The sequence below is a fragment of the Pterocles gutturalis genome, unplaced genomic scaffold (genome assembly GCF_000699245.1).
Source record: "Pterocles gutturalis isolate BGI_N339 unplaced genomic scaffold, ASM69924v1 scaffold19693, whole genome shotgun sequence".
Classification (NCBI taxonomy): domain Eukaryota; kingdom Metazoa; phylum Chordata; class Aves; order Pterocliformes; family Pteroclidae; genus Pterocles; species Pterocles gutturalis.
The window spans coordinates 3,633-30,689 of record NW_010123530.1 but is presented as its reverse complement, the minus strand read 5'-3'; the positions used below and the strand labels follow the sequence as shown (position 1 = coordinate 30,689).

The following is a 27,057-nucleotide window of genomic DNA, read 5'->3' as shown; positions in this document are numbered from 1 at the left end:
CGTGGCTATTTCACAAAGCTCCATTGTCTTAAATGAAGTTTATTACAGACCCCCGTGAAAGTATTCACCAATCCATACACTTCTGCACCTTTGTCCAGGTTGTTGTTGTTCTAGAGTGGTTAAGTGTCTTTATTTTAAAAAAGTTTATTTTTACATTATTGCTGTGTTTTACAACAAAATTAAAGACCATTTTTAGGATACACCCAGCAACAAAAAGTCAGTTTCCCCAGAACAAGCCAAAAGCATAAAAGCATGTTCTGAAGGGGCCTTTACTATACCAGCTATTTAACGAGCAAGGAAAAAAAGAATCTATCACTTCTGTTCCTAGTGTAGATGAATTTATTCCATTTTTCAGAAGGCAAATCCTTTCAAATAAATATCAGAATAACTTCTGAGATGCTGAAAGTTCCAGAGATACAAGCAGCAGGTCTGTGCAATTTCTCCTGGAGTCCCCATGCTGCCCCTTGTTTCAGTCCAGTGAGATGATATCGGGAGCGTTGCCTCCACTGCTGGTTATCACTCCCGTCTCACTCCTGCTCGAGGAGCTAACGTGCGTGCTGCTTTCGTGGTGACTGGTTGATGTGATGATGCTGCCAGGCGTGCTGCTTGTTAAGGTTGAGGTGAGACTATCCAAAAACATAGGAGGACAGTACTGCTTGAAACAAACAATGAAGAATGAAGAGACTAACTGCACAAGGGAAATGTATGCTCTGAAGATACATCTTCCCTACAACAATCACAAAACACAGTACCAGCAGATCCTCATTAACACATGCACAGCAAGAACAGTTTTGCAAACCAGTGAGTAAGCAAGTAGAGATGGTAGCCACAAGCCTTTCTCCCTCATCCTCACCATTATTTTTATTTTTCTTACTAACTGGTTAGCTTGAGCATTTACTAGCGCATTAAAAAACAGTCACGACCACATGATGATCACAAAAAAAAGTTAGTAGTTGGAGAGTGTTTATTGCCCATGGTTACTGGGCACAACTGCATATTTCAGGCTCCTTTCATCACAAAAAGTAGCAGAATGCTTTTTGCTACCTCAATGGAGGTTCAAATAATTGTATTCCCTTATGGCAGCAGCTCTGCTAATCAACATTTTCACAATATATAGATGCAGTGATATATGCAGCTCTCTAAACATTTTAGCAGTGATAAATGAGCCCTGATCAAGTCTGATATTAATAAAAATTACTGAATTGATTTATAGTTACTGAATTGACTTAAATTTCCTGAAGGGGAAGACAAGCCTTCTCAAAGCAGAACTAAACTTTCTACAAATTTAGAAACAGAACAAGGTTGCCAGGTGTCAAAGAAGAGAGAATATAAGACAACCCCACATGCGTGTGCGCACACACACGTTGTTCAACGCATTTTACTTTCTCTTACCCTGTGGATTCCAGTCTCAGACATATGTTTGGAACTGAGCCTGAACTGTTTGAACTGTCCAAAGTGGACACATCAGAGCAGCATGCCTGCTTGCAGTCTCCCACATAAACTTCTATTATTACCACTTTTGGCCAGTTCAGATCTCAAGGTCAGGCACAGAATATTGCAAGATGCAATAAGTGGAAAGAAAAGGAGGAAGTTCATCCTTTGTTTTTAAGGCACTAGGAAATCAACTCTATTACAGAGTCCTACTACTCTTGTCTGCTAGTGACAAAGAAATGAAACAGAGGGTCTGCTTCAGATCCTCTTAGTTAGGAAGCCAGTCTTCCCCCCACACTTCAAGGCTTTAGTATGTCTCTATCAGAATCTAGTTCCAGTAAGAATCATTCTGCCTGTGTCAAGTTTAAGTTTCCAGGGAAGGAAAAGCACCACCTGGTTACTTTTGACCTACAAAGTTGCCATATAATCCAAAACCAGACGGTTTTAGGTGTTACATGGAGGGATTTACTATAAAAGCGTTCTTCAGTCTTGTGCCCATGAAATTAATTAAGATATTTTCTTTAAAACTTAATCTCCTAAACCAACAGAAACAGTGAAGTATATTTATAGATGACAGCATCCTGATAGTTACCCAAGCAGTATGTCACAAAAACCAAGTTTAGAAATTAACCCCATAACAGTTCAGAAACATACCTGGGAATCAACTGGGATTAGTGAAAGAAAATCCAGACCTAGAAAGAAGAGAAGGATAATAAATTGATGCATCTTTCTTTTATTCATACACAACAAATGTAAGGAACTTTTTTGTGGTCATAGAACAGATTTTTGTAATTGTTAGAGTTTCTAAATGGAATATACCACTGTGACACCACTCTCAACGACTATTTCAGGCAGCAGAGAAACGAGTTAGAGTACAAGTGGCTCTTTTTAAGAATGAGAATGACAGAATGATGTATTATAATTCACCGGATATTGCAGGGTGGTTCAATGTGGTTGCTTAGATGGAGGTTGCCATTTGGAGCTGTTGGTTCATAATGCAAGTTTCACTGCATATTGTACCTGACTTGGCCAAACTGGGACATGAAGAGTGTCATCACATTAAAGATGCTGGAATGAAGTAAAGTCACAACATGCACAAGTCCAAAAACAAGCAGCAGGTCTCTTCCTCCACCCACGGGCAGCCAATAAGGAAACATTTCTAATATCATCCCCGTTTTGTGTCTAGACAAATAAAAGGAACGAAGAAGAGGAAACTACAAGTAGTTCGATGTATATCCTCTAAGAGCAGTGACAACTAGCGTCCACCTTATACACCATTAGCGTGTAAGCATTTAGGGTAAGATGTTTAAAACTATGAAACCAATGAGAAATTACAGCCTTTTTTTTGTTTTGTTTCTAAATATTGGCCTTGTGTTTGCTATGTCAACATAAAGAAATGGTAAACTTCCTCCCTCCCTCTCCCCTCACCTCCAAATCTGTGCTGGCCAGTGGCATCTCTCCTTTTCTTCTCCATAGAGAAAAATTTTGAAGGAGATTTAAGCTCAGCTGCTTTTACAGAATTTACAGCTTCTTTTCCTTTTGGCACATTTCTAGAATTTCAGTTGATAGAGATGAACAAAACAGTTCTAGACTTGTGTTCTCTCAGCTTACTCTCCTATCCAATTTGGGAAGACAACTGATTTCTTAACAAGGGAGAAGTGGAGGGAGGGAGCAGTAAGGGAACCAAAATGGACAGAGAAAACAAGGGGAATGATATCCATCCCATTGCCAAACTGGTGCTGAAAGAAGAGGAAAAAACCCAGAGATGTTGCAGGGGAGAAATGGAGACAGGCAATGGAGAGGGGAAAGGGAAGTATAGGAGGCCAGTGTGACACCTGTCACCAACAAATCACCATTTCCTGGGCTCTGGGTTCATTACAGCTGGCAAAGAGAACCCCCAGAGTCTCTCTATACAGTTTTCTTTTCAAGGAGCCAGGATAGAAAACAATCAGTATCCCCACCTTTTGTCTGATATTTAGCAGCAGTGTTGAAGAATACATCATAGGCATTTAGGGTATGTCTAGGTAAAGAAAGTCAATAGAGGTCAGCTTACAGATTGTAGCTCACCTTAACCTTTTTTTCATACAGTCTAGACAGAGCACCACTAGAATCAGTTAGCAGAATATTTCTACATCTAGGGTTGGGATGAGTCAGTGCCATCACATATCTATAACTTAAGTCAGCAGCTGCTCTCCCTCACATCTACAATACGTAACAACCAGACATTTACACTAAGTCTAACTGTAATATAGCAAGAAGTGTTTCTGGCTGCCGTCCCAATTTGAGGGTGTACCCCAGAAGCAAATGTTTTTCACATCCCTGTTGGGAAGTGCAATCTGAAACTGGAAAGACAGCCTGTACTAGACTTGTCTAGACATCACATCAGTGCAATACTGCATATAGTCTTCTTCCATTAAGAAAATGTTGATCAATTCTCTAATTATTACCCACCCCGCAAATTAATAAGTTTGTCAGAATACACATTAAAAACAGCCACCACCTACCTGGCAAGTCTGATGAAATACTGGATATTGGTGGGTGATGGAATGGTACTGGGTAGTCTGTTAACGAAGGAGGAATAGCAGCAGCATCGACCGTTGTCACACTGGGCACTCTGACAGAAGATGGCTGATACATGAGAACCCTGTTTTAAACAGCACAGGAAATTACAAACAACCTGGCCGTTAGTTACAGAAGAGAAATGACGTGCCGCTGTATACTCTCATTCACAAGGCAACTATGTTAAAACACAGCTACAGCGTGGCTACTCACTACACAGTATTCCATTCTAATTTCTTCTTTCGTAACAGTCTTCGTAATAACATGACCATATCATGGCTCTCAACAGCAGCTGTGACGTAAGAGCAAGTTGGCATTAAAACAGACGACAGTGCTGGGGTCTTTTATAACAGTCTACCGTTCGGAGACAGACATGAGTGACACTGTGGAGCACCCTGGGAGGGATGTGCAGGTAGCCAGAGCCAGGAGCAGAGCACTCATTTTAATTTCTCCTCATAATCATTCCTCACGCTAACCTATCACACCAAGGGCATGACTGACCATTATTTAGCCCCTGGAGCACATATTACACACATGGGAGTTAAATATCAAACCCACTTTACTCACAGCCTGAATCCAAGCTACGTTCAGCTCTCTAGGAGCATGCACACAACCGGTTAAAACTCCTCTGCACCCCCACCATCTGCCTGATTACTTCATAGCACTGTTAAAGATGACACCACAGGCACCAGCAACAGGCATAAAATCTTTCATAAACTCCACGGCAGGTGAAAACACTAGAAGTCCTGTGCCCCAGCTGCTCTGAATCCCTCCCTCCCTTCGGCCCACCAGCCATGAGTTATCCACTCATGTCTTCCTCCCCAGAGATGCATTTATGCTACTGATTTTGGAAGCTTGGATTTCAGACCCTCCCTTCTCAAGCACCTCTTACACTTCAGCCTATAGGAAGACACCCCATAGTTTTGTCAAAATTAGCATTCAGACAACACTGTTTAGAGGAGATAAGCAATTCCGCAAAAGCCTGGCTTTGACTTGGATTTAAAGAAGGAAAACACTCAATTTCCATATCCAAACAGTAAGGAAAATACATTGATGACACATACACAAGAACACTCAGTCCTTCTACAATTCTGGTTGCAAGTAGCCATCTCAGACAAACACAAAGGCACAGAAGGAAGTCTTGGTGCCTTCTGAAACTTCATTAAGAGATGCATTTGTAGCTATTTTTTTCTTATAAGAGTAAGAAAAAGTCTCTTGTAAGAGGACTCCTCCACAGTCCTCACCACAAGCAACAACATTTCAGTATCACTGCTGAAAGCTGATGAAGATGACCAACTATTTGCTCAAAGACCACACACACATTACTTCAAGAGCTGACAAAACAGAAGGGGTTTGTTCTTATTCTTACTTTAGTACAAGACATAAGCCACTACACTGAGAGACCGACACACACCTCATGCATGCAGCAACACTAAGAAATAAACCATTACTAAAAGCTGACAGTTGGAATTGTCTTGTGGAGCGGTGAGCCTAACCAGTGCCCCTCTCTCCCTGCAGGTCTCCTGCGCCCAACAGGCCAAGAGCAGGAACTTTACGGACACCACAAACAGTAACAACAGCAGAGTCACATGGATTGGGACAGACAGAAGGCAGCACAACAGTAAAGAACCTGGTTAAACCTGTTTGCTGAACTCAGACACAACTACAAAGATGGAGCTGTTGACAGAGGACTCCGGGAGTTGTTCATTGTGTTAACCAAAGTACAGGACTGACTGATAACCACGGCCAACAACAGTGTCCAAAGACATTTTAACAGAGAGATGGAGGAAAAGCTTGTCTCATTTCAGAACAGCAAAGCAAGATCCAAGATTGACAGGATGGATGAAACACACAATACAGCCTAGTTTCCTGGGCACTGGAGCAGATTCGATAAAGGCTTTCTCTCACAGTTACACCCTTCAAGATGACACTAACTTAGCAAGATTTCATAAAGCTCCTCCACTTGGCATAATCTGCTTTTTCAGGAGAATCCTGTCCACTAGTTCAATCAGCTTCCTTTTCTATGGAGAAATATCCCTATAAACACAGCAACAGTCAGCGCAAAGTCTTTTGTGAGATGTCAAACTATTTAATAGTGTTTTGCCTGTACAAAGGTATGGTATCAATACAACCTTCTGCAAGGAGAAATCTAGAAATTCTCCTCTGGAAGTGTGGAGCTGGATCCCAAAGAGAGAGATTACAAGTCCATTTGTCTACACATCAGTTTATCTGAGACATTACAGAATAACAACTTTAAAATTGACAAACCCTTTGTTTGGATTTCGTTGTGTTTCAGACATAAATATGCACTTCCTTTTGACAGGAGGATCTTCCTCTTCATCAGAAGAGCTTTCTATCGTCAAGTCAATCACATCAACTTTCTTCTTGGTTACCTCATTGGCCACCGTGACAGAACACAGTTTGCTAACGACAGTGGAACCTACACAAGAAAAATGAAATATCACTGGTTTTTAAAGGCTGTTGACATCAGCAGTTTCTATTTGCAACAGAACCAGAAATCCTGTTTTAGCTCATCTTCCTGGACACTACAAGGAATGGTATGGCCCAGGAACTATTTTATTAGTATTCTCTATCATGTTGAGAATATTAAAGCATAAGTTTAATCTCCACTTACCCATTTAAGGATTTAAAACAAGAGCAACTTTTAATTTTCTTAACCACTATTATAAAGAGCAAAGACAAAACCCCAAAATACACACTTTTAGGGATACAACCCTCTCTTTTGAGTTTAAATGACAAGAAGGTTAGAAGTATTAAGCCCTCCACAAAACAAACAACATCTGTACACATTATCCAAGCTACAAATAAGTCTTCAAGACTTTTTGTTGGTTTGCAACCAGTACCCAGATGTACATACTTTCTATTTTGGTGCACTGAGGATTTGATACTTTCACAGCTTCTTTCTTTGGCCTCATGGGGCACCAAGAGCCATCTTCTTGGAATTTGATCTCATCCACATCTGAACATTCATTAAGGATTTCCATGAAGAGTCTGAAAAATAAAATTGAGTGGTTTCATTTTTGATTCCAAGTTAAATTTTTTATTCCAAGTGAAAAGGAGACACAGTTGAAAAGCTAATTATGATCACCTTCGACCCACTGTATGTACTTTCTACCTAGTTCATCTTACCCAGAAGTCTAATGACAGCCTTTGCAGACATCCAGACATTGAAACCTAAACGAATACCCCAACCTATTCCACTCCAACATTACTGCAATTCATAGACTTTCATACAGAAGCAGAAATCATCCTTTAAATCAAGTTTGACACTTGTTTATGAGTTTAAAATTTAAGTTAATAGCTTCAGAGATAGGGTCATGTAAAAGGGAGACCTATCCTTAGATATCACATTTTGATTTCTCCAGAGGAGATATGCTAAGTACTTTGACAAAAAAAATAGTAAGAAATGGCTAAACCACAAGTCATAAAAGTAGCTATCAAGTACATAACGAAAAATTTTAAATAAAAGTAAACCGCAAAGCCAGTGTCTTACCCATCTAATATTAGGCTCTCATAAGCTGCCTTTTTGTCACAGACAGGGCAGATCCAGGTAGGCTTCTTCTCATTCATTTGAAGATAAAGAGCAGCATCGAAACATTGCAGGTGTGTGCAAGTAACAGCTCGGCATGGGATTGTCAGTCTCATTTTCCCCAGCTGCAGGAGATGTTAACAGCAGACAGTGAAGTGGGCCTGGATAACTAACAATGACATCAGAGGCAGGTGCTGAAGTAACCGTTTCTTCTCACTACAGAGGTGCCCAGTGCTAGGGTCACCGCAGGCAAATCCACCCTATCAAAGTGCATACAGGGCACTTGGAGGAACAATAAAGGCATCCTCACTGAATTAAAAACAGACAGAAACATTTCTAATGGACCTGCAGTGTTATTTCTAGGATTTTATTTTTATTAAAAGACCTGAGACACCAGCTTTTATAATTTTCTTTTTGCCAAATATTTCAAGGGGTTTTGTGAACTCCAGTTCTGTTAGATTTGGAATGGTGTTACCTTGTTACACAGTGATCAAGTTTTTTGTTTGTTATAGTAGCCAGCAGTATAAGCAATGCCACCAAGATGAGGAGATACAAAGTTTTATTTATCACTATTTATCATTTATACAGTGATAAATATTCTGTCACCGTGCCCAATTAGTGTTAACGCTTCAATATATGAGATTACTCTTTCTGAAGACCTCACTGTACACACAGAGTAGCACTAAAGATGAACACAGAAATCTGTGTATCGTCATTTCCAGACATACTTACGGGACACATCAGAGATACCCGTAGACTGGTTGTGGCAATCTCACTGTCAGGATCTGCAGTTAGTTTTTCTTTAACTATGAAAATAAATTAAGAAATCACACACAGACACCATTATTTAAAAAAAAAAAAACTAATCTTGATTAGCCAGTACATGTACTTTATTTCCAACTATCTAAAAAAAATTAAGCATCTAGGAAACTAGTCTGTCACTAGCTGGGATCTCTAGGTGTCAGGGACCCTCACTGAAAGTGTGCATGATGCCTCAGCAACAGCAAAGGGAACCTTTGATTCTCTACGTATCTGTCTTTTTTTTTTAAATGCTGCAAATCCCCCAAATATTACCAGTTCTAGTTTTAAAGAGCCACCAACCACCCTCAAAGTACAGACAGGCAAATTAACTGGACTTACTTAGTGCTCTGGAATGATCGGGGTTTCTGATCCCTTTCATTTTTAACCTCTGCAAAAGCATAGCTGAAGTGAGCTGACGAACGAGATACACAGACATGGAGTAATTCTACAAAAAGAGCGAATAAAAGATTAAATAATGATTTCATACAGTACTTCCCCTATGACAACAGATTACTATTTACAGGAGTTGCAGCATACCCTAAAAAACAAAAACATGCTAATTTTTTGCTTAATAGTTACAAAAAACATTGACAGGTGAATTCATTCTTTTGAAAGAGTCCAATATTCAGCCAGAATTCTCCTGACAATCAAGTCCAATTGTCCTACTCCAGTTGTGACTTAACTAAGAAGAATAACTCTACAACCAAGAGACAATCTGGGCTCTTCTTGGAAAGAGGATTTAGACTGGTGGCACACCTTGTTATAAGTTCAGTCTTATGTTTGTCTCTTAAATCCTTCCCTTTTTTTCAGTGTCAGTCTGTGAGTGGGGCACTCAGAGACAATCATGTGCCAAAAGAAGAGATAAATGCTCCTTCAGGTGCAAACACAACACCTTCAAGTGGCACACAGCCGCACCAATTCCTTTGTACCTTCTCTTTAGCTTGCTCTGCACTTTAAAGCCAAGCCTCATTACACCAGATCCACTCCTCTGAGGCTCACCACATTCCCCAGTGCTCACCACTATTCCCTAATTCACGCCACTTGCCAGCTTCTTTTGTTCAGTTTTCATTTTCTCTTCAAGGTCACTAATGAAGAGAAAAATTCTGCAAGGCCCACAACTGCAGAATAATAATGGCTTCATCTGCATAACGCACACAACCTACAATCTCTTTATTTCCACTCCCTGCCAGCCACCTTCTGAGGCTCCTATACTATCAGGGTACTGCACAAGAATTTTAAACATCTCCTACTGCTCTGGTCCTCCTTTACCACTTAGAGGAAAATGAACTCTTACCTATATGAGCAAAGTTATCCAAATGCATTAAAAGCCACTAAGAAAAACTGATTTTTTTTTTTTTTTTAAAGAATGACCATACATTGCACTGTTTATTGGCTACAGAATGAATTATATAGGCGCAAGCCTGACCAGCTCTGTGGGATTAATGCCTCCTTTGCTCAGAAGCCCTCCACGATCAGTCAAGTACACGCCAATAAAATCTTACTATGTGAGCCCGCTGACACTCCACACTGTCCCCAAGGCTCTCATTCAGAGGATAAAGAGAGAGCTCCTATGCAAATTCTTGGAGCAGAACACCAACATTTAAACCAAAGAACTCACATAACTCTCAGAGAAAAGAGGAATGATGGGACAACCTCCAATTCATCTGCTTCCACGAGAGTATGTTTTGGCAGATATGGGGCGGGAAGGTCAGCAGGAGAGGCCAAGACCACACACAAACACTGCAGTCGTTTCAAAAGTTTTGCGCTTTATGAATGGGAAGCAACAGCTTGGATCTTTCCCTCCACCTCTGTTTTAGAAAACTTTACTGTCAGCACTGCCCTTCATTTATTTTCTGAACTTCAATTTCTTTTTTAAATTTTAATTGGTCTATTAAAGCTAATACTGGAGCCACACTTCTAAACATGTGGAACCTCAGGTCCACAGATTTTGATTTTGAAGAAAAAAAAAAAGAGGTAAGCTACTTTAATAATTGAATCCAGAAGGATTTACACAACTAGTCACAGATAGAGGAATAAGTTGACTTACCAACAGCTGAAAGGACTGCTGCAAAAGCTATTTAAACCTAAGAAGAATTCAGAAGTTCCTCACACTCTCCCCTTCTTTCCTTAGTAAATCCACAGAGGGATTTCTAAACAGCCATGCAGACATTTTAAAGGCTATTTTTATATTTACATATTCCTTTTAAACTTGGATTAATGACTACTGGCACCAGAAAGCAACAATTTTAGTCACCATCCCCTTTATCTCCTGCTACCTGAAGTCTAGCATGCTTTTCCCCCATTGCAGTTTTCCATGAAGTTTAGAATTGCATTCTGAAGAGACTTCAATTTTTTTTTTCTTTCCCCCCCGCCCCTTCCCCTAGCTCTCCATCCTTTCCTTCATCAAGTTAGTTCTCCTTCAAGTCACCCAAGCTTCCAGGAATACTCTTCATTTGTAATAAAAACCCCACTGCTCAGATATCCTACATTACAAATCACACACACACACACAAGTACGGTCTGGACAAGCACAGTTGGGACCCATCAAGCCCGGAAAGAGCTGACACCAGCAGCCTGACACCTCCCCAGTAAACCTCCCAGCAACCTGCCATCTAAGAGCTTCCTGAGCTGGAAATTTCACCCCTGTTTTAGTTTATTTACAAGTGTGGCTTTAAATTAACTCAGAGAGGACATTTTTGTGTAATAAAGGAACCTCAAAAGAACAAAGATGGAAATATCCATTAACCAGTCCTTCCTATGAAATAAAAACTGCTTTTGTAAAATTACTTCGTATTACTTTGTTAGAAAATGCAAAAACTTCAAAAGCAAGTGCCTATCTCCACCCCCATGGCCTTGGCACATCTGGTCAGTTTAAAAAGCTTTTCCTAATGGACAGTTACAATAAATACTGAGAAACATACCTTAGAACACATGGCTACATAATTTCATATTCCCACATCATCAGGTTTCAAGAAAGAAAGGAGGCTTTGCTTTTGTTTTTATCATGTTTGAGCTACTTTGTAACATTTACACCCCAAAAAGATTTTTTTATATTTTTGACACACATTTCAGGCAACCCCTGATGGCAGGTTTCCTAATATAAACTCTATAAGGAAGTCTTTGCAATCTGTATGCAAGTTTTCTCTATGTTACTGTAAACTCTCACACCTCTAGAGCAAAACTTTGTTTCCTGCACGGATAATAAGTTCAGCCACTTAATACTAAACACTTGCTGGTGTATGCCTTGCCAGCAACATAAGGCAGTGGGGGAGAAGGAATGCTAGATGAGGTGATTTTGACAGCTTTATGCATCCTACAGAACATACAGTTTACCTTTCCGATTTCAGAAGCCCAGGAAATGGAAATCTGGTTTGGCACCGCTGATGACAACCTAACTAGAGATGTGATATTCAAGGGGCGCCCAGGTCGCTTCTGTTCAATTCCATTTTTTGGAGGTGGAGCGTACCCCTATGGGAAGAAAAGAAAGTGTTACCAAGTCTCCCCACTGTACTTTAAAACCTGCTGAAACAGACTTGTTAGTTTTAAAGAAATCTATAGTAAGCAAGTAAACCTAGAGGGTCTGTAGGCTGGAGACTAAAGTTAACGCTCTGAGAAATATCAGTCTTTGACAGTCCAATAGCATAAGCCATCCACAATTCAGTATTTTTGGTTTTAAAATGGTTTTACAGAAGTGCTGAGAAGGTGGAAAAGAACACAGTTTTGGTCCAGGTAAGTTCACTGGAAGAGTAAAAAGCAACATTGATGCTTTGTCCTCTTTTGCACCCCCCCCCATCCCACTGAAAAAGAATAAAACATCGCAAGGATACAGCCTTAATGACACACACAGCACGTCCTAAAGAGTTAATTCAGTGTTTCACACACAGAAAACACTTCACTGATTATTTTTAAGAAACAAAGTCTTGTTCCAAGAGCTTCACATTTTCATGTCCGCTTTGCCTGCATCAACTACACCTAGCCCTAACAGCAACAGGTTGTCACCTGTACTCTGCCAAGGCCCCTGAAGAAGATCTACAGATGGAATATCAGCTCTATTTAAGATAGAAATATAAGAAAAAAAATAGGCTTTGCTGTTGTCTGCAGAAACAAAATAAACCAGATATTGTTTGCTTAGCTTTGAAGAAGAATTTCATAACCTGGACAGCTTCTCTCTGTAGAGTGTGTGCTTGCTTAGAAGCAAAAGACAGGATGGCTCTTGATTCAATTCAAACACGTCATATAGAAAATAAAACTACAGAGAGCAGCTGTGTGCTCCTTCCCACAGCACAAGTACCGAGCAGACAGTACTTGTGCTACGCAAAGGAGCACACAGCCTAACTGCAGCTTATTCATCTCACCCTGCGCCTGTCACTGTGAAAGCAAAACACTAACAGAACTCAAAGAATCTCTTTTGAGCTCACACAGCCAGCCTGCAGTCCACTCATCTCAAAAATTCATCCTACACCAGAAGGATGCCAAGAAAAGATTGCAGCCCTATGTCTTGTATAGGCCTGACTGCCAGATTTCATGTAGTTCAAGACAGTGTTGTTCCATAAAAGAATGTTCCCAGAAAGGATATGCTGAAAATGACCCCACGCATACATTGTTTTACCCAGAGAAACACACATTCACAGCCTAGTGCTTGGGAAAAAAAGTGTTACTTTGAAAGATGCTAAGTCTGAAAATAAAAAACAGAAATAAACAGTCTCTTCCACTCACCAGCCAAGTATACCACAGGACATATTTCCCCTTTTTTTTTTTTAAAAAAAGAGACATTCTGCAGTGCACATGCTTCATTTCAGTCAAGCTTTTGATGTTTTCTTCCATGCAGGAATGACCTTGAGATCAAATTCAATCTAAAACCCTACCTTCCTAGCCTTCCAGTACTCGGGTAAAGAGCATTCTGCATGTCTATCACAACCAGCATGTTCTAGCACTGTTTAGTTAAGCTGCTAAGTCTAGTGGCTAGCAAGTGCCAAAATTATTTGGGTCTGCAAAGCTTCTATGCTTCTTTCAAAAATCATATTAGTCAAAGTAGGCAGAATCTGCCAGAGCCAGAAAAAAATCTATCAACAGAAAGAGTGATTGCTCTTCTATGTGGCTATTTCCAACCTGCCCTGATATATTTGATTTTCTCCTTCAAAGGATGAAGTCCCCTGGGAAGTTTTTTTGGGATTCGCATTTTGTCTTGCCTGCAAGAGAACTCAACAGGAAAACCACCTGCCGTAGTGCATTATGTATAATATCCTTTGTCTAGCCAAGACACCAGCAGGGAAGGCTCTACATTTACTCTGACACTAGGAGGAGGACACAGATAGCTGGGGGAATACAAGAAAACACCGTGTTAACATGAGCTGGCACAACTTGAAGCAGTGCTGGCACCCTGGCCGTATTCCTCTGAAGTTTCTGGTAAGGATTGCAGCCAAGGAGATGACCAAGAATAATTCACAGACATCTGCAGAGGCATGAACTGCCACACCAGAGAAAGACAGAACAGTACTCAAGAATTGTCCAAGTTGGCAATAATCACTGATTAATTACCTAACACCAACACTACTGGCTTGGACAACAGTGGTCTTTGAGGCAAATAAGTTGTCTTACATTTCCTGCAATAGAAAGGAACCACCAGAGGGATGCAGGCAGTGACCAAATCAACAAAAAAAAATGTTTGCAGGAGCACTCAGACTGACATTACTGGAGACCTCATTGCAGCCTTCCAGTACTTGATGGGAGCCTATAAAACAGGAGGGGGAGTGACTATTTACAGGGGTTGATAGTCCTGCACGTGGGTCGAGGCAATCCCAAGCACAAATACAGGCTGGGTGGAGAATGGATAGAGAGCAGCTCTGAGGAGAAGCACTTGGGGGTATTTGTAGATGAGAAGCTGAACATGAGCTGGCAGTGTGCGCTTGCAGCCCAGAAACCAACCGTGTCCTGGGGGCATCAAAAGAAGCACTAGCAGCAGGTCGAAGGAGGTGATTCTCCCCCTCTACTCTGCTCTTGTGAGACTCCACCTTGAGTACTGTGTTCAGATGTGGGGCCCCCAACATAAAAAAGACCTGGACCTGTTGGAGAGAGTCCAGAGGAGAGCCACAAAATTAATCAGAGGGCTGGAGCACCTCCCCTATGAGGACAGGCTGAAAGAGTTGGGGTTGGTCAGCCTGGAGAAGGCTCCTAGGAGACATAATAGCAGCCTTCCAGTACCTGAAGGGGGCTACAGGAGAGATGGGGAGGCACTCTTCATCAGGGAGTGTGGTGATAGGACAAGGAGTAATGGGTATAAGCTGAAAGAGGGTAAATTTAGACTAGACATTAGGAAGAAATTTTTCACTATGAGGGTGGTGAGGCAGTGGCCCAGGTTGCCCAGGGAAGTTGTGGATGCCCCATCCCTGGAGGGGTTCAAGACCAGGCTGGGTGAGGGTAACCTGGTCTAGTGGAAGGTGTCCCTGCCTATGGCAGGGGGTTGGAACTTGATGATCTTTGAGGTCCTTTCCAGCCCAGGCCATTCTATGATTCTATGATTATATTTGTCATTCAGCTCTTACTGGAGGAGGCAAGGAAGTTGCCAAGACAATCATCATTTATTCACTTTCTAACCTAAAGTTTTTGCTGAACTCATTAAAGAATCATCTTATTGTGTGCAGGAAGAACATACAGGATTGGGATTTAAAGCAAAGCAATAATCAAAGATTACAAAAAGATTTTGCTACAACTGTGGCATATGTTATGCACAAAATGGATAGCATAACACAGCACAGCAGGGCCTAAACTATGTTAGCAAGACTGAGACTAGCAGACATTGATTTTGTCAGGATAACATCAGACCCAATTCTTTTTGGTGGGTTACTTAAAGAAACAAAAACAATATGCAGAAGGAGAAAATCAAAATCCTCAAGTTTATCACAGAGAACATAACAGGCATTTGCAGAAAATACTGACCAGAAAACACATGAATGAAATCCTCTTACACACTGAAAATACACAGAAGAACAGTGATGCAATGGTTAAAGAAGTAGGGGTAAGAGAACCTAGAGAGTCCCATTTAAGCTGAGTAGAGGCAAAAAAAAGCAGTCATGGTCACATATGGAAGGAGGGAGGGTACAGGATGGCACACCAAAAAGGTGACAAACATTCTGAAGAAGAGGTTTCACACCTCCTCTCTCCACACAGTTTTACAAACCCACTGCTGAAAAAACCTCTGTACTACTATTTTTTTCCATCTTCTATAGATTCCAGATCTATTTCAGAATGGGTTTCATAAGAGTTTATCTCTGTTCTATTATACAGAGATACTAATTCCAGAGATTTTTCAAGAATAATGAGGGCTTTTCCCCTTCTGTATATATTTAAGCCTTGAGGTGACCCTGCCTACGTACAAACTTTTGCAACATCAGACACCAGTAAATCACATTACTGCCAACACTGTTCTGTTCCCGTATCAGCAAATGCTGGGAACACTAAAATGTGTCCGTTCTTCATCCCTGCACTGAATTCTGCTCTAACCAGGCAATGTACAAACTTGTACACAGGAAGGTGACACCATTCCCTCATAACAAGAAGGAACTCAAGCCAATCACACATATAGATAGCCCAAATAGCAAGGGCTACTACCAATCAAGTCAAATAAACTCAGTTTGAAGACCTACAAGGAATATTGCCCATGCAGACACCTTTTTTTTTTTAAATGTTTTGTTGTGTTAACTGCAACAGATGAGGTTTGCTATAGCTGACTAAAATACAATTAATCCATGCAGTGGCTGTGAAACGATTAATAGCAGCAATGGTTATCTCACACATCAAACATACAAACTGTATGTCTAACATTAGTGACTAGAGAAATTTGAGTGGTAACAATAAGCAGCTTGGTCATTTCAGGAAGTTAACATTACAGAAAAAACACATGCACACCACAAGTCACAAAGAAGCCACAAACACGTACAAACAAGCTTACCGGCAATGGAAACAGCTTCCCATTTACTTTAATACACAAACTATTAGGGTAATTATCTTCTTGAGGGCAGCTTGTCTCTGCTAGGCATAACCTATATCCCCAAGAAGAGAAAGCATCATTTTCCAAGTGTCACTACATATGTGTCTCCAAAAACATGTAGACTTACATCACTTTAGCCAATTAAGAGATTATAAGATAACGCTGTGAAGGTACCTTAGCTGAACCTGGACTGTGTAATCTCTCCTGCCTCCTGGTAAGAAGTCCCTGCAACAAAGAGAAAGAAAAAAAATCAAGTTAAATATTCATTTAGACACCAGATTTTGTATTCCAGTCAGACGCAGAAAGAACTGGCACATCTGCCCCAACATCACTGAACTTTGCTCTTATTTTTCTTTTATTGAGCTATGAACAAGTCTTATGAGCAACACCTCTGTTTAGCTACTACAAGTTAAGCAGGACTTTAGGATCATCATCTTCTGGCAAGAGTTTATAGTAACAATAAAGTATGATACTGCCAGAGAAGAAAAAACCCTATGAATGCTCTTGGCTTACACCATAGGTCTTGCAGTGACACAAACCCTGGGACAAAAGATAAAAGCAGCCTTCCGTTCCTGCAGCCAGGAAACATGCAGGGAAAAAAAGCTTACCACCTCTCTAAATAGTCACAATTATTTGGAACAGAGTAATTGTTAACTCTTTAATGGTGTAGGATTTACTAAACATAAATTCTGCGCAGTAGTTCCTGAGGAACACAGAACAGATAAACTCAGCATAGTTTTGTTGAGGATTATCACTCCGCATCTGTAAGCATAAGTGATGCATAAAACAAACAAAAAACCCCACATTTTCTCCTGAAATTTTGCAGAAGTGTTTACCTAAACTCTGCCACACTCTTCCTTCTTACCTGGAAATACAGATTTCTCTGACCTGCTGAGGTGTTAAAGCAAAGATAAAAAACTTCTCTTGGAATCTCTGAATACTGCTCTGTACTAGAAAAAACAAAACACAAAAGAGGTTTAACCATCGTGATTAGAGTCATTGATTAAAACAGGATCTGCAATTGAGTTTCTTCCTGGAATAAGGCACAAGTCACAAATCACACAGAGGCTTTCAGCAACCTGGTCTAGTGGAAGGTGTCCCTGCCCACAGCAGGGGGTTGGAACTCAATGATCTTTAAGGTCCTTTCCAACCCAAACCATTCTGTGATTCTATGATTCTAAATTGCAGTTGAACTGCATGTATCTGTCAACAGGAAAGCAATGGAACAAATCCTCCATTCAACTATATTCAGATGGCTTAATATCACATTACACTTCAGCACTAAAGAAGCTTGGCAAGCCGTGTTATAATCCTTTCTCCCAAGTGAGAAAGTTTCAAATAAACACACAACAAAATATAACACTGGATACCTGGGGAAAAAGGAGTACCACAAAGATGTCTGCAACTATTTTAAAGTACTACTAGAAGTCAGGTAGACTTCACGTCTGGGAATTACCCCTCACTAGGATTTGGCAAAAATTAAAAAAAAACCAAACACACACACAAAAAACAGCTTTTATATCAGAATCCTACTTGTCTGTCAGTGATAGGAAGCACTAACATTTCAGTATTAAGGGCTCATGGTATGAACATGTTCTTTCCTTATCTACTTTCCCCAGGTTAGAAATCTTGACCTGAAATAAAGGTAGACTGGACTCGTCCAACAGTTTAAAGTACCTAGCAAGAAGGACAAATGCAAAAATAGTACAATTAAACTAGGCAAATTTGGAGACTAGATTTTGCACACCGCAACATTCAGAGAAGACGATCTCTGCGTCCAGAACACACACAAAAAAGACAAACACAAAACAGAATCCAGGTGGAGCAGACACATACACACACACCAAGTTCCTCAAACAATACAAAACAACTACATTGTGCATACATGTGCGAACACACATACCACAGACAGCATTTTGTATTTCAAACTAATACTAGAGCATGTGTTCAAAAGATCATGGAAATATTTTTTTACTGAATTGGATGTGGGTTAAAACTAAACCCCACACCTACATCTGCTCTTTTATTCTAACATTAGTGCAAAGGAATACCTACAGTCATCCCTTTAAAAGAGTCACAGTGAAGTGTGCTATACTCCTAGGCCTCCAATGTATTTCGTTTCCAAATCCTTAATTCTCAAGCACAAAAAACTTGTTTGTTCCATGTCCCAATCACCCGAGTCTACCTAACTGGGACTATAAGCTACCCATATCAATCTAAAACCATTAAAGAAAGCTTCATTTCCAAATTTGCTCCTGAACCTGTGTTAGAGTGATTTTCAGCCCATGTTCATATCCTTCTAACATCAGAAGGGCTCATTATTTGCACATCAAGCCATTCCCCACAACTCATTTCCCCACTCCTCCTCACACAGATCTGAGTTGTCGCTCTAGCTGCTGCCACCTTCAGGTCCTCCACTCTGGAAAGAGTCTAAAGGCAAGCAAGTACTCAGTTAAATTAACCTTGGAGCCCTTGCCCACATCCTAAGAGGACCCAAATCTTACAAGACTAGATAATCCTCACTCCTAGGAAAACTCGTCAACATGCAACAAAGAGCTTCCGGTCTTCAAAGGAAAGAGGAACTTACATCCAGCTCTAACTATATGGGTGACACCCCTAAGGAAGCATTGTCCTTTCGGGGAAAAAAGGTTAAGCAGGAGTTAGCCAGGACATGGTGGCACCGACAGATTAGAGCTGTCCAACACCACAGCAGCTATTGTACCAATATTAAACATTAATGTTCTACATTAAACTCTGCTCTAACAGGGTGTCACAACACAAACAGAAGTGACAAGAGGCATTATTTACAAAGTGATGCTTGCTATGTTTACTGCTTTAAGTACTCAAAGATGATCAGTCATCAGTATATGCCTCACTGAGGTACACGTCACAACCTAAGAGACTATTATCAGTTAAGAAACTAAAATGTTTAAGAGGATGCAAACAGCTTGCAAAATGCTGAAGTTTCTAACCAATATTACTAAATAGCTTGGTAACATTTTCTACCATGTAAGGTAAGACAGGTTGAATTTCAACACAGAAAACAACTTATTTCCAAATAATTGAATTTGTTTAAGAGTGAGGTATCTGAGGAAGTTAAACCAAGATTTCAGGTTATCTGGAAGACAAAGGACCACTGTACATTTTAACACAGAGCATGGCAACAACTGGCACACTGAGAAACCTTCCCTGAGCTGAGTACAACACTGAATGTTTGTTGAACCAAGATGCCAGAACCTGCAGCATTGTTGAAGTGAGATGTAGGCAACCTAAAGAAGTGAATGTTCTCTCCTTATGCTGTTACAACTTATTAATTGACCCTGAAATACTTTTAATACTGACCCTGAAATCCTTTTCCTGTTGGCCCTGAGAGATGTGTTACTTATTTGTACTGGGCAGAGACTTCAGGTCCAAATCTTTCAGACAAAAGTACCTTCAGGGGAAGTTCAGACTCAGTACTAGAAAACATTTCTTTACAAAAAGGTGGTTAAACATTGAAAGTGGTCAACACACCAAGGCTGTCAGTGCTTAAGAAGCATTTGGACAATGTTTTTAACTATTACTCTTTACCTTTTGGTCAGCCCTGAAGCGGTCAGGCAGTTAAAATTATCATTGCAGATACCTTCCAACTGAACTATTCTACTATATTATTTAGTATTCAAAAGACAAAGATCTTTAATCATATAATATTTACAGATGAGACCACTTTTCTGAACTGTGGGTTAGAACTTTTGGGGACAAGTGGTGAAAAGACAGCAAGAGCAGAAATAAGAACACCTTTCCTATGAGGACAGGCTGAGAGAGTTGGGGTTGCTCAGCCTGGAGAAGAGAAGGCTCTGGGGAGACCTTACTGCACCCTTTCAATGCTTAAAGGGGACCTACAAAAAAAGATGGAGACAGACTTTTTGGTAGGGCCTGTAGCAATAGGACAAGGGGTAATGGTTTTAAACAAAAAGAGGGGAGATTTAGATTACCTAGGAGGAAGAAATGTTTTACATTCAAGGTCAGGCTGGACTGGGCTCTGAGCAACCTGATCTAGTTGAAGATGTCCCTGCCCATGGCAGGGAGGTAGGACTAGATGACCTTTAAAGGTCCCTTACAACCCAAACTGATCTATGATAAGAAGGGAAGGGACTTTCCACTTTTCCCCAGTTGCAAAAAGCAATTTAAGTCTGGACTTAGAACTATTATAAGCAACACCTTTTTAATGAATTAAGCAACCTGCAGAACTATTAAACACTTACCTAGACTTGTAGGTTTTATGAGCACATCAAGCACGTCGTAAAAAGGTAGGCTTTTCAGCTGAACATCGGGATGAACAGGTGGAATCGGAGGGGATGGTTGCTGCATCTCAAAGTGGGGCTTAGGGTCTTGGAGGAGCACGGAACTGACAGGCGAGGAAGGAGACTGAGGCGTGACTGAAGTAGAAGGGAGAGGGTGAATGCCAGCAACAGCCAGGTCAGGCTCCACAGGCGAGGAACTATTGTCCAAATTGAAAACAGCAGGTTTTACAGCTGATAAGTCTGATAGTCCTTCAATCGTCCTTGGGTACCGACGCCTATAGAGTTCTCGGATTTTTATCTGAACTGCTGGGCTGCAGCCGGTCTTCAGTAAGTGCAGTGCCCTCATCAGGAGGTCATGTTTCCGCCCACTTTTATTACGTCCAGCAAACCCCAACAACACTTGCAGTTCAGAAACACGAAAACTTGATACCATATTCTAGAAAAAAAGAGACATAAGCACAGGTGAACCAACAGCACCCCAGGTAGGCCCTTCTGAGAAGCATGGTGAAGCATCTGAACTTCCATCATTCCACTTTTACACCTGTCATCTTGGATACTCCCCATACCCTTACCCAACACAAGAGTATAGTTAGTTTAAAGTGAAGAATCAAAATAACCAAACTCAACCTTCATTCTGGACATGTTATTGATTTTAAAGACTTCTAATTTTTTTTTTTCCCACACACAAAACCAGCAACAACAGCACCAAAATCTTAATGCAACCCATGCAGCACTGTCTCAAATTCGCTGACAGAAGCATAAGCTCTAACAAAATGTCTCACTTCATAAAACAAAACAAAAAAAACCAAATTAATCAGTATTATCACCTGTCCTCCAACACATTTTAAGAAATAAAATAAGCAACTGTTTAAGTTCTGCAGTTCATTCTGAAGCATCCTTTGTCTTATTCAGCATGTTAAATGCATTCATGAACAGACACAGGCTCATCAGGTTTCACTCTTGAAAGGATGGCACAGCAAGGTGGACACTTTTTAAAAAGCTACATTATTTCATGGTAACAAACTCTTTAACCAACATGCTCAATTCTTCCAGAACGTGACAGAAAACTTCCTGTCCTTTTTGTATCATATTCTGGTATCATGAGACATGGAAAGATCTCTTCAAAGTAAATGATACCGTTTACTTGATTATCAGAGTTAGTTCTGGAAGACTGAGGTTTTGAATTATGAAGTTCATAAACAGAAAGATTATCATTTAAAGAAAAAAAGGCCACTATGCAAGAGGAAGCACTCTTTTCTCCCCATTACTACAAACTAGTAATTTGGCACAAGTGCATCACCCTATATTTTTGTGAGCAAGCTCTCTTTTCAGAAGTATAAAGTTGTCCAGAATTCTTCTAAGCAATTTCCTTCTTATTTCTGTGGGACTCTTCCACCATAACAAGGAGGTTAAGTTTTAAAGATGAAAGAACATCTGACTTTAATCTGTACTACCATACCATACCAACTCCAGACTTGAGGACTGGCAGATGAGGGCCCTAAAAGAAGGTAGGAAGTAGTAGACATCTGGGATCATTAAGTGATACTTTTAAAAACAATTAAAAAGTGCACTGTTGACTTTTAAATACTAGTCCAATACACAATATTTAAAGCTTTGGGCATTTGTGCTTTGTGTTTACCTTCTAGACACCAAAACAAGGTCCGAACTCCCCTTGCATACCCAGCTGGTTGCTCCCTGTTCTCTCCTTAATCTTGAGAAAATTGCTTTTACAATAAAACAGATCAGGGAATTAAGCCAGATGAAAACGCAACTTGTGCCATTACAAGACAGCAGGAGCAAGTGACCAGGACCCATGTTTTCAAGGGCCACATCAATTAATGTATATCAAAACCACTATCTAAAATATTATGGTAGTGCTCTTATCAGGCACACCTTTTCCTCATTGTCAAGGTTAATATATTTCAGATATTGAATTTCACCATTTCCAGAGACAGCCAGTTTGGGTACAGTGAAGCTTCTATCAAGCAGCTATCAGGGAGCTAACATAGCAGTCTTCAAACTGGTATTCCCCAACCACCTCATCTATAAACACACCAAGAATGCAATGGACGGTGAAATCAGTGTCACAAGGCACTGAATGGCTCACCCTAACCTCTGAAGAAAAGCCCAACAGCAGATGTCACCTTAATTTGATCCCAGCAACTTTTCTCAATAACAAAACAATACAAGAAAAAAGGAGACAGAGACAGAACTCCATCCAGTTTGCAAGCTGCTGGAGGAGGTTAGTTTCTGTCTGTCCTTCTCTTGCTACATCCCCTTAGCCTCACAGTTGAGCAAGGTGAAAAAAAAGTGTTTCAGTATTCATAAAAAATAGCTTGAAGGACTACAACAGCTTTATAGTCATGCCACATAAGAGAAGCTGCGTTAATTGTAAAAGATAATACTAATATTCAAGAATTTACTGAGAACTTCATGTTGCATGAGCTTGATAGCAGTGTCAGCTCCATTATTTCAGATGCAGGCACTAAGCACAATTCTGGATTCCATAATCAGAATGCAAATGAATAAAATCGTTTACATTGAAATTAAGGAATTGCATGTATTGCAAAATACTGCCTATTACCCTGCCTGCTGCCTTTTTTCCTGCAAGTTAGTCAAGGTGAAATGTGCAGTCAATCACACCTTGAAACAGCTAACATTTTACACAGAAATTCCACAAACTAGCATTGTGTTACAAGATGGATTCATTTTATTAGAAGACAGGCTGGCTTCAATAGCACAGTCAGCAAAATTTTTAAATTGACACCTCCATTAAAAATGCTTGGGAGCATAAAAAAAGACATTTTTGTCCATTAACGCAAAAATCTTACCGCTGCTTTTGAAAGGAGTCTTGCAAAAGTTGAGTTTTACTGGAAGTAATTAAACAATGGCTTTTGCAACATTTTCCCCCTAAAGCCGATTCTACATTCCCTTTAAGGCAACAACCACCACATACATGAAAATGCAGCTAGTCTGATCTACACAATTTAACTTATTACTCCATTTACAGATATATCAAAGTGGACACTCGTTACAATCAACAAGGTTTTACTAAGGCATAACACATGCTGAGGAGCATTTAAAATCACGGTGCAAGACAGATATTACTTCCAAGAAACCCTAACAAGTTATTTTCTTTTGAGATTCCAGCAATATTGCAGAAGACTGCAGCCTAGCTATTAACATGCTTTTCACATCACTGAATTAAGATTAGACATTCAAGTTGTGTGATCTATTAGGTTATGATCTGTGTTAAAAGAAATGGAGAAGAGCTGCTCTGATGCTGCTGTGCTGGAGAAAACTACACCAGCTATGGCCCAGAAATCTCCCTTCTCAAGGACCCTTCTTGCAGTTTATCTATGAAAGAAATGGGACAGTGATGGGACAGCTGTGTGACAGAATTCACCCTCAACCCTTCACAACCTTGAGCTGATAGCACAACAGGGTGAATACACATTAAGCTGCTCTGTTAAAAAGAAAAACCTACTGAAGTAAAGTTTCTGTCATCTATGGCAATTTATCAGACTATGCTAAGTCTGGGCAGAAAAGGGTATTTGAAAGGCCAGTGTTCACTGTTACTTGGTTGTAAAATCAGAGACGAAGCAAAGATAAGGGCACTTGAATTAAGCAGTCTCATTACGAGTTTGATTTGGCATTTTTAATGTTCATGAAGCACTACTGACTGAATTGTAATCTGTGTTGCAGTTTTTTAAAATGTCTGAAAGTACGTAATGATATAACTTCCAAGAAAGATGTGACAACACAAAACAACCTCTCTCCAGCAAACACAGTTGAAATGCAGAGTAGGAAAGAAAGGGCATGATGATGTTCCCGTGCTGAGCTAGCGCCTTCCTTGTGCACCGTGCAGTGCCTCCTCAGGCAGTATGGCATTGCTGTATAACTGCACAGCATTGTACAACATCACAACTAAATCATACACTGAGACCAATTTTAGCATTTGAAAGCACACACATTAGGAGCTTACCATTAGTATTTACAACCCTTGTATAGTTGAGGATATTGTGAGTGAAAAGGTGAGTATGAAAGGATTGCTCTCACAATGACAGAAATGCCATAGGCCTGCCTTGGGTTAAGGACATGTTTAAATGCTAACCTGTAGAGTATAACCTAAACCTATCCTCCCTTGCTTCTCCCTTTACACTTCATTCAGTACAGGTGCTTGAGGTAAAGAAGAGCTGAGTGGTTCAGCTGAGAGACTGTCAATCTGAATTTCCCCTTCAGGCTATAGGACAAGGCTCCTCTGCTTAAAGAAGTTTTTGAATGATGTGATCTTATATTGTTTTGAGACAGGGGGGTTTAAAGTTAACAAGGGATCAAAGAATAACTGATTAAGAATAGCTGTTCAGACAATATATGATTAACATTTGCTGTGCTTGCGAAGAAGACAGGATGAGAGGATCAAAACTGTGATGATAAGGGAAGGAACTGCTAATCAAAACGAGATGAGAGAATGCAGCACCCACAAGACCGCGAGATAAAGGAGACTCCTCGGACCCCTAAAAAACTGACTGAAAACCAGCCTGGCCCTTTGGACAGACTGCGGCAAGATGAAAAAGTTCAACTCCAAGGCAGACTCGTTTTACTTCATCCCGTTGACCACCTTATGACCACCAGAGAGCACTGCGCAGGCACAGAAGGACTCTTTAGCTAATTATAAGAAACAGGGCTAGGAAATGAATATGAATAAATGTATTGCGAAACTTAATGAATACGCAACGTTTTGGGGAATAAACAGAGGGACAGGTTTTGTGGAAAGGCGTGCCTGTTGGTAGAGCAGATGCTCCCCTTGCGCCCAGCACTGCTTGCTTATTCTCCACCTACAAACGAAATAAAAACTTTAACTTTTTTTTAAAGTTGTGAAAGTGCCTTCATTGATAACAAGTTGTGTCATGTAAATGCCATCAATTTTCTCTTAAGAGAAGTTCTTTACAGCTGCATAGCCTAATAAAAAGCTTTTTAAACACAGAAGACCATGTTTCTCCATGAACACAAAGAGTAGTTTGACACAACTTTAAGGAAGGAAACTGAACCGGATAATTCAAGTACTTTTATATTCCAGAAACATTCCCCCCCACCCCCGAAATTCATACTTGAAGGTCATAAGAAGTTCTACAAGGTTTTTTGTTTCTTATTGTTTAACTATGGCAACCATGATTCATAAGCAAAAACACCGTTCTAAAGCATTAAGCTGTAAGTGTATCTGGAAAGGAATTAATTTCACAGGGATGATGATGTTATGGAGTCCAGGAAACGCTGACACGCTGCTGAAATTAAGGGCAGGCATGTTTAAGAGCAAAGTAAGGGATCAAATATATCTCTCAAACAAGAGGTACGTGATTCTCCACGCTCCCCCTGCCAAAGCTACCTGCAATTTTGACATGTACAAATGAAAGGTAACCAAGAACACCTGTTAAATTCTTGACATATGTCTACAATAAGCTATACTTGAACCTGAAGAAGCAATCCAAATCGACTCAAAAGTTCTAGTCAGCCTCTACCTAAGAGCTCTGTTCCAGACCCACTGGCTTCCACATGTTTTCTGAAATGTCTGAAGGATATGCAGGGAAGAAATGCACCAAGGACCAACCCCACAAATCCTCACTCCTGACTTTAAGCACTTTTCTGGACATCCATAGCAGAGAAGAACATTTGTGACATTTTTTGCAATACATTTGCATACATGCTGATTTACATCAGGCTAGAAATGTGTAATACTGGTATGAAAGAGCAACTGGTGTCTTGGGATAGTTGAAGACCTCTATGCTGACCTTAAATGTATTCTGGAAACTGATGTAACTACAGATTAAAAAACTACAAGTCCTGGGAAAGGATGAAGATGTCACTAGTTAAATCTGCATAAGTAGTACAGCACAGGAAGAGCAGCTCTGAAGAAGACAACAGTTGGTGCAAACAGCATGGCCATCAGGCCCTCAGTATTACAGGGATTTTTTCTTTGACCTAACTAATTTGGCTCCCAAATTAAGCGTTAGCCTTCAAAGTTGCACATGCTTAACGTAACAGAAAAAAGCCCAAGTCAAATACTTCTGTCCATTTCACGTAAGATGCTCAAAACAGAGCTCTACCAATTTCATTGCAGACTGCTTTAAGTACCATAAACTACATTATCTCCTTCCTCTCCCCCATCACTGTATCTCAGCACATTCATTAATTGTTAATTATTTAAGATACAACAAGCTTCTAGGGTACCACAACAAGCCTTACCAGTCTGAGAAACTGACTACACATCTAGGAAGAACAGGGGAATTACATACAGATACAAGATAACAGTATATTAACATAGGTTATTAACAGTATTTTACCACAAGTTCTCTTATTAAATACACTCAATGTTAATTACAACCTGAAGATCACTACATCACCAACAGAAACTTCTTAATATCTATTCTGCCCACCACTTTAAGTTT

At 40.2% G+C, this 27,057-nt stretch overlaps 1 protein-coding gene across 1 annotated transcript; it reads right to left on the bottom strand.

Moving 5' to 3' along the window:
• Positions 1-469: 469 nt before the first annotated feature.
• Positions 470-27,057, bottom strand: PIAS2 (protein inhibitor of activated STAT, 2). Its single transcript, XM_010077951.1, has 14 exons — positions 27,049-27,057; positions 20,573-21,047; positions 17,194-17,278; positions 16,503-16,553; positions 16,290-16,380; positions 11,675-11,809; positions 8,681-8,786; positions 8,273-8,346; positions 7,505-7,665; positions 6,869-7,002; positions 6,259-6,430; positions 3,936-4,075; positions 2,086-2,123; positions 470-652 (listed from the first exon to the last, which is right to left on the bottom strand). The coding sequence occupies exons 2-14, from the start codon at positions 21,042-21,044 to the stop codon at positions 470-472; spliced, it is 1,842 nt and encodes a 613-aa protein (XP_010076253.1). The 5' UTR covers positions 21,045-21,047; positions 27,049-27,057.

Excerpts from the sequence above, each read along its gene's own strand:
- PIAS2 (XM_010077951.1), bottom strand. The coding sequence starts at position 21,044 with ATGGTATCAAGTTTTCGTGTTTCTGAACTGCAAGTGTTGTTGGGGTTT. Across the intron at positions 17,279-20,572 it reads CATAAAACCTACAAGTCTAG|TACAGAGCAGTATTCAGAGA; the intron begins GTAAGTGTTTAA and ends TGTTTTTTCTAG. Across the intron at positions 16,381-16,502 it reads ACAGTCCAGGTTCAGCTAAG|GTTATGCCTAGCAGAGACAA; the intron begins GTACCTTCACAG and ends TTGGGGATATAG.